General features: G+C 41.1%; 1 protein-coding gene across 2 annotated transcripts in view; it reads left to right on the top strand.

Moving 5' to 3' along the window:
- Window positions 1-998: 998 nt before the first annotated feature.
- The window catches only part of PDZD4 (PDZ domain containing 4), a 438,899-nt gene continuing 431,325 nt past the window's right edge, over window positions 999-8,572 (top strand). Inside the window, exon 1 of one of the 2 annotated variants that reach the window (XM_073600341.1) lies at window positions 999-1,601. In XM_073600341.1, coding sequence (XP_073456442.1) covers window positions 1,542-1,601 — 60 coding nt within the window. In that variant the 5' untranslated portion in view covers window positions 999-1,541. The remainder of the gene's footprint in view (window positions 1,602-8,572) is intronic. The other variant, XM_073600342.1, reaches the window with a different exon arrangement.

Here is an 8,572-nt window from a genome sequence, read left to right as displayed (position 1 = left end):
CATCATGTATCCCATGACGTATGAAAAAGAAAATAGGATTTTTTTTTGTCATACTTGCCTGTAAAATCCTTTTCTTTGAGTACATCATGGGACACAGAGGCCCCTCCCCTCTTTTTGAGGATTCAGTGCTTGCTACAAAACTGAAGTACTTCCTGTATGGGAAGGGTTATATAGATGATCACTTCCCGCCAAAAGACTTTTGGTCTACCAGTGTCCATTTACCTGGAGATGAAGGATAACCCAGCAGGTGATAAATATTAGCCTAACTCTATGTGCCATGATGTACTCAAAGAAAAGAATTTGACGGGTAAGTATGACAAGAAAATCCTTTTTGTAGACGCTATATCTTTTGCGCAAATCAATCAATATACACTTATTGCGATTTTTTTTTTTTTTTTACCAAAAATATGTAGCAGAATACATATTGGCCTAAACTGCTGACTACAGTTTGTTATTGTTATGCATTTTTTGGGATACGTATTATAGCAAAAAGTAAAAAATATTTTTTCAAAACTGTCAGTCTTTTTTTGTTTATAGGCAAAAAATAAAAACCAAAGAGGTGATCAAATACCACCAAAAGAAAGCTCTATTTGTGGGAAAAAAAGACACATTTTATTTGGGTACAGTGTCGTACGCCAGCGCAGTTGTCGGTTAAAATAACGCAGTGCCATAGTATCGCAAAAAAATGGCCTGTCATTAAGGGGGTAAAACCTTCCAGGTCCATAGGTGGTTAACTAATTAATAATTCCTAATTATTGTCTCGATTAATGATAAAGTGTAACTCCTCACTACTTCTCTCTCTTCTTTCTTCCGTTCTCACGTTCCTTCTCCCTTCTTGTCTCTCGTAGTCAGAGCTGTATGCAGCTGATGAAATTCTCTCGCCGAACATATCGGCTCCGAGTGTTTCACCAAAGGCAATCCATATTTATTAGCGATTTTTTTTCTTCTCTGCCTCCCTCTCCCCTCCCCCCTTCACTTCTCAGCGAGCCCTACCTCCTTCCCAGCAATGCTGATACACAGAGAGGGAAAGGCGCATGTGTGTGCTGTGCTGCAGTCTGAGGGAGCACAGGTGCCTTCACTATTGGATGTAGCTGTTGAGTGGAAGCATGAGAAGGAAGCTCCGGCCATCCTCCCTGAAAACCAGCTCTTAAGGAGCCGAACTGGAAGTATCTATGTTCTTGTCACATCGTTAACCTGGGTAGCAGTTGAAGGCAGCCCTGGAGAGGAGATTACTTTCTAGGGGGGAGGGGAGGAGACGTGGCACCCCGTTATTGCAAAATGAGGGGGGCAGCTGCTGGTTTTATCCTCTCAATGTCAGACCTCCCCCCTGTCTGTCCTTTTCTGCCCCCAGTGGATTACTGGAGCCCTCTGGATGGATAATAGAAAGGTCGTCTTCTTCTGATCCCTTTCCATACAGCTGTTGGGTTTGGATCCAATAGAAGGAGACTTGAACAGATATCTCTAAGTGGAAAACAGGCAAGATTGGGGGTATCCAGCCCCCCTCCCCCTTCACCTCATACCTTCACCTTCTCTGAGCTAACATGGGATGTAACATGTGTGTGGTTCGGAAACCAGAGGAGCATTACAGAGTGATGCTGCAGGTAAGGGGGATATGGAATGACGTGGTTCTTTGGGATGGGAAAGGATTGAACATGGTGGAAGCTGCCATGAGAGGTAACGACATAAAGGTAAAAGAGATGCTTTGCAGAAAACAAAGGGTGTTTGCATGGCAACCTAAAATATAGACGTAAAAATAAATGTGCAATATAAAAATATACTGCCGGAGGGTGTGGTACCTGAGAGAGTGATGAGCACAAAAACTGAAATTAGACAAGAAGTCACCTGTCAAGAAACAGCTTTTAACAATGGAAACAGGTCTCTTATTAGTTGCTAAGGGATACCAAAGTTCAGATTGGTGGACATGTACGAAGACTGGAGCAGCGGTGCATGACAACCAATCGGTTTCTAGCTTTAGCCAGTTCAGTTGAGCTTGGTGCATGAAAGCTAGAAGCTGGTTACCATGCACAGTTGCTCCAGATCCTGTTTGCTCCTGTCAAATGGTGGCCATAAACCCTTTGATTTTTTTTACAAATTTTTTTTTTATTATTCATTTGATGTGTGATTAGATCGAATTGTCGAACAGCCATAACTCCCTTTCCAATCAGTTTGGTTCAGGTTTAATCACATTGAGCCAGGGTGGAAAATTTATCAATGCTTTGGTCATGAATCTGATCATATTTTGATTGATCAGATTGTGAGATTGCATGGTGGAAACAGTTGCAATCGATAATTTACAATCGCATCTTCCAACTATTGATTGAAATCCACTTCCCTGTGTGTGGCTCATTGATTAATTGGGTTAATGGCTATAGATCAATTATTCCTATTGGGTGAGATCGATCTAAAAATCGTTCATGGTATGGCCACCATTAGTAAATTCTCCCCATTGTTCTTAACCTTATGATATAGGTACCCTACCCTGCATTGAACATTCTTGCCTTTCTGTTTTGCTGACATGCATGCACATTTTTTCACTTCCATGCATAGATACACGTGCAACACTATGCACATCCACATAGCCTCCAAATGTTACTGGACCCTCAATTAGATTTTAATATTGGTTTGGTGTGGTTGACATATTTAGAGTTTTTAATAATGAGATCACGCAAAGTGCAAGAAATGTAGCTGACTGTAATTATTTGGATGTGGCCAATATAGAGCAGTCATAACAATGAGAAAGCATTGATGGTTGCTAAGGGTAATAGCACCTTGCACATAGCATTTTGCTTTTTGGTCTCGCATAATTAGAAATATGAAGAATGCAAAAGCATTTGAATATCTTGAATACATTTTTTTTTTTTAATTACTCTGAAAACCTAAACTTCTTTCTGAAACATGTAGAAGGGTATTTTTGTTATAAATATAATAATAATAGTGTGTGTGTGTGTGTGTGTGTGTATATATGTGCGTGTTTATAAATATATATATTTTTTTTAAATTATACACCACATATTTTCTGATTTGAATCCAGGTTTGACACACGCTCACATGTGTTTGCGTGTTCTGTGTATTGTTATCGTATGTCATCAAATCAGCATGATGTCGCTTTATTTGGAGGGAAAGGGGGTTGGTGATCACAAGTTAATTTATGGAGTTGAAGATCAGAAGAGATATATCAAAACGGCCTTTGTGAACAAGACTTTTCTATAGATATTTGATAAATAGGTTATATTAAAACAATGCAACAATATTTTCTGCTACTGTTTAGATCAGGGAAAAGAAAATGCATCAAGGATAGTCTCAGTCATGGGAACAAATGATTACAGTATACCTTGTGCCTATCAACTTATCTTTTTGAATGATATTGAGTTTACCATTACATACTAAGCTACAGATGTGTTCATTCATTTAATGCCCACCTGGGTTGTTTCCCTTGAAAGCACTGTCATCAGCTGAGACTGAAAGCTGTTGACTCGCCTAGAATCTTAATCTCATATTTACATTGCTCTGCCTATCACAAAGGTCTGTAGTATCTGACTGTAGCACATAACCTATACTTGTATTGCATTTTATAATGATAGATATATAAATATTCTCTCACAAAAGTGAGTACACCCCTCACATTTTTGTAATTATTTTATTCTATCTTTTCATGTGACAACACTTAAGAAATGACACTTTGCTACAATGTAAAGTGGTGAGTGTACAGCTTGTATAACAGTGTAAATTTGCTGTCCCCTCAAAATAACTCAACACACAGCCATTAATGTCTAAACCGCTGGCAACAAAAGTGAGTACACCCCTAAGTGAAGATGTCCAAATTGGACCCAATTAGCTATTTTCCCTCCCCGGTTTCATGTGACTCATTAGTGTTACAAAGTCTCAGGTGTGAATGGGGAGCAGGTGTGTTAAATTTGGTGTTATCGCTCTCACTCTCCCATACTGGTCACTGGAAGCTCAACATGACACCTCATGGCAAAGAACTCTCTGAGTATCTGAAAAAAGAATTGTTGCTCTACATAAAGATGGCCTAGGCTATAAACCCTGAAACTGAGCTGCAGCACGGTGGCCAAGACCATACAGTGGTTTAACAGGACAGGTTCCACTCAGAACAGTCCTTGCCATGGTCGACCAAAGAAGTTGAGTGCATGTGCTCAGTGTCATCTGCAGAGGTTGTCTTTGGGAAATAGACGTATGAGTGCTGCCGGCATTGCTGCAGAGTTTGAAGGGGTGTGGGGGTCAGCCTGTCAGTGCTCAGACCATACACCGCACACTGCATAAAATTTGGTCTGCATGGCTGTCATCCCAGAAGGAAGCTTCTTCTAAAGATGATGCACAAGAAAGCCCGCAGTTTGCTGAACACAAGCAGACTAAGGGCATTGATTACTGGAACCATGTCCTGTGGTCTTATGAGACCAAGATAAACTTATTTGGTTCAGATGGTGTCAAGCGTGTGTGGCAGCAACTAGGTGAGGAGTACAAAGACAAATGTGTGTCTCGCCTACAGTCAAGCATGGTGGTAGGAGTGTCGTGGTCTGGGGCTGCATTAGTGCTGTCGGCACTGGGGAGCTACAGTTCATTGAGGGAACCATGAATGCCAACATTTACTGTGACATACTGAAGCAGAGCATGATCCCCTTCCTTTGGAGACTGGGCCGCAGGGCAGTATTCCAACATAATGACCTCAAACACACCTCCAAGATGACCACTGCCTTGCTAAAGACGCTGAGGGTAAAGGTGATGGAGTGACCAAGCATGTCTCCAGACCTAAACCCTATTGAGCATCTGTGGGGCATCCTCAAATGGAAGGTGGAGGAGCACAAGGTCTCTAACATCCACCAGCTCCGTGATGTCGTCATGGAGGAGTGGAAGAGGACTCCAGTGGCAACCTGTGAAGCTCTGGGGAACTCCATGCCCAAGAGGGTTAAGGCAGTGCTGGAAAATAATGTGGCCATACAAAATATTGACACTTTGGGCCCAATTTGGACATTTTCACTTAGGGGTGTACTTACTTTTGTTGCCAGTGGTTTAGACATTAATGGCTGTGTGTTGAGTTATTTTGAGGGGACAGCTAATTTACACTGTTATACAAGCTGTACACTCACTACTTTACATTGTAGCAAAGTGTCATTTTTTTCGGTGTTGTCATATTTTTTTTTTCATTAAACTGGAAGACGACTGGAGCATAACTGTGGACCTACAGCCTCTCTGTAGGTTCTTATTCTCATAGGGTATGGATGCTGGCTGTGTATCCCTCTATTATCTATTGCCCCATGGTTGTTATTTCTTTTATCCAACCTCTCTCCCACAGAACCCAACCCTGTTGAGATTCTTTACACTAATTCTTTATTCTAATCTTCCAGATCTATCCTGTGCCCAACTGCTCATTTTCTCGGTATGGTCATATAGGTTTTTGTTCTCCTTTAATCTTTTTAACCCCATATTTTTTTTTATTTTTTCTGTATTTTGTATTTATTAAATAATGTAGAAACGCACATGGTTTTTGTCAATTACCACAAAAAATGTAGAACCTTCTGCTCTTGGAATGTATGCTGACGCAGTGACTTCTATTTGTGCCTTGTACAAAATCCATTCCCTCCCCAAAATACATTTTTTGGAAGAGGATTAACAAACTTTTTAGCATGCGTGAATATATTATAAACACACATATATAACGCGCTGTCTATAAAAGGAATCAATCAAAAACTGAAAAAACTAAAGCAGGCAGCACAGCAGTCTGGCCCCAGATGACTTCTAAGTCGAAACGCGTCGGAAGGATATGCTGAGACCACTGTCTTCTTTTATACAAGCGATTGATTTTACTTCTAAACACGTGAGTGTTATTTCCTTTTGCTTTTCATGTATTAAAATTGCCATACGGAGTTACGCTATATGCCGTCCTCTTTCTTCTTTTTTTTTTTTCAAATAACAATTTTTATTGGGCACAAAGATATATACATACAAAAGACATTGAATTTGCGAATAACTAAGTGCAACTGGCGGATAACCAAACTGGTAATCAGTAAACATCAGAATGTAATCATCCAAGTACAGTAGGAATGTGACAAATTCCAAATCACCTAGAGTTATCAACCAGCGGATATCATTTTTAATCTGAACATAATCTAACAATATAGAAAGGGAAAGAAAAGAGAGGAGGAAAGAAGAAAAGAGGGAGAAGATGGGAGAGAGGGGAAGGGGGGGGGGGGGCTCAGCCGCCGGCCTAGGGTGGGTCCTCCCGCCTGTGCCACTCCTCCCAGACCTTATCATGTGCCTCCAGTCTATTTTGTAATCTGGCTGTCATTTTCTCCATTAGCTCTATATCTTTTATTCTGGTATAGAGGTCTGTTTGAGTGGGTGGAGTCTGTCTTTTCCAGTGCAGGGCGATCAGGCATCTCGCTGCTGTAAGAACATGGCTGAGCAGTTTCCTGGAGTGACGAGGTATTTGTAAACCGGACACCCCAAAGAGAAATAATTTCGGAGCTCTAGGTACCTGCACGCCCAACAAGCGGTTCAATAATAATTGCGTCTCCGTCCAATAAGGAACTATTTTAGGACATGACCAGTAAATATGATATAAGGTCCCTCTGTCTTTTAGGCACCGCCAACATCTGTCCGAACTAGAAGGTTAAATGGCACGGTGAACATCGGGCGTCATGTACCAAAACGTCCTCTTTCTTTTAATGGTGGGACTGACTGCCTATATCTACTGAGTCCATCCATACCTTACACCTGTTCGGAGGTCCATCTGGAGGTTATATCTGGATAGAGAATCTGATCCCCTTGGTATATTATACCACAAAGCTTGATTGACTCACTAGGTGTACACCTAGTTAGACTGTCACTATATCATATCCACATGTGGTTGAGGATTATCATCACACATGATTGAAGTTTGTCACTGACTTTTTTTTGGAAATCACACATCCAAGTTCCTCTGTTTATAGACATCACATGTCATAATAGAGGACTGCTTGGAGTATTTTTGAGCACATCATTTATTATTCACGATTTTTGTACTTATATCATTTGTATGGTTTATATGATCACATAAGCGCTGCACATTTCACCCAATATGCGTGTGTGTGTGTGTGTGTGTGTGTGTGTATATATATATATATCTGTGACCACTGCTGCAAATATTTGCATTTTTTGCACTTAAATAATATTATATGACCCCATTGTAAATTTTATATTGTGTAATTTATTAGTAGCATTATTAATATATTTTTCTATTATACAGTATATCTGTCGCAATCGGTTTTTATCTATGTCTATCTCCAATTTGCTTTGATGTCTTCCTCTATCTGCAATCTTCTTTTTTTTTTTTTTCTGGGTTATTCATATTGCAGTCCAATCTCTCTGCGTTTTCACCATGGTGGATTTGATTTAAATCGCTAGTAAAAAGGCTTGATTTAAAGAGCAACTGTTATCTTTGTCCCGCAGCAGTTCCTCCGACCCGCTGTTGACTCACCGACAATCCCATTCACTTTTATGGGACGGCTGGTGATGCGGCAGTGATACACCAAGGTGAGGGACATAGCGGCAGCAGATGAATGGATGCCCGCTAACAGGCGCTGCCATGATGGATCTGAAATTACAGGTGCACTTTAAATGTAAGGTCTCCTTCTTGCTGGTAGTTAGAATCTTTAATATTTACAAACAAAATGAAGGTTTCCTATTTAGAATAATAAGCTGTCAGGTTAGTAAAGAGGAGATATCAGAACCGATTCAATCATACAGTTTGTAGTGTACAAAGATTTGCAAAACAATGGGATAAAGCAATATTCCTGAACTTTGATTTATCTCATGGTTACTGTGATATTGTGTGAATGTACTAATGCAGTGCATGTGATCTCAGCTTGCAGAGCTTGGATTCATTGAATGAGTTTACCAAAAATGTACATATTGCAGAATATACAGCCTACTACATGCTCCATTTCATGCTGAATAAACTAAATTATTAACCACTTGCCGCCAGCCATATAGCAAAATGACATCAGGAAAGTGGTTGCGATATCCTGACCGGACATCATATGACGTGGTCAGGATAACAAGCCGCCACGTGCCCCCAGGGGCGATCGTTGTGGCGTGTCAATCTGACACACCGCAACTCCGATCTAGGTAAAGTGTCTCTAACAGAGACTCTTTACCACGTGATCAGCCATGTCTAATCATGGCTGATCACGATGTAAACAGGAAGAGACGTTCATGGGCTTTTCCTCACTCGCGTCTGACAGACGCGAGTAGAGGAGAGCCGATCAGCTGCTCCTCTGACTGGGGGGGTCTGCGCTGATTATCAGCGCAGCCCCTACTCGGCTGCCCACCCAGGACCACCAGGGGTGGCAATGTGTGTGCACACCTGCCAATCAGTGCCCACCAGCAATACCTGCCAGTGCCTCCTAATCAGTGCCACCCATAAGTACCCATCAGTGCAGCCTTTCGGTGCCCATCTGTGCCGCATATCAGTGCCATCTTATCAGTGCCCGGAAGTGCAGTCTCATCAGTGCCCATCAGTGAAGGAGAAAACGTACCTATTTACAAAATTTTATAACAAACGAAGAAAAAACTT

The sequence above is a fragment of the Aquarana catesbeiana genome, linkage group LG09 (assembly GCF_042186555.1).
Source record: "Aquarana catesbeiana isolate 2022-GZ linkage group LG09, ASM4218655v1, whole genome shotgun sequence".
Lineage (NCBI taxonomy): Eukaryota > Metazoa > Chordata > Amphibia > Anura > Ranidae > Aquarana > Aquarana catesbeiana.
This window is presented reverse-complemented; position numbering and strand designations above follow the sequence as displayed.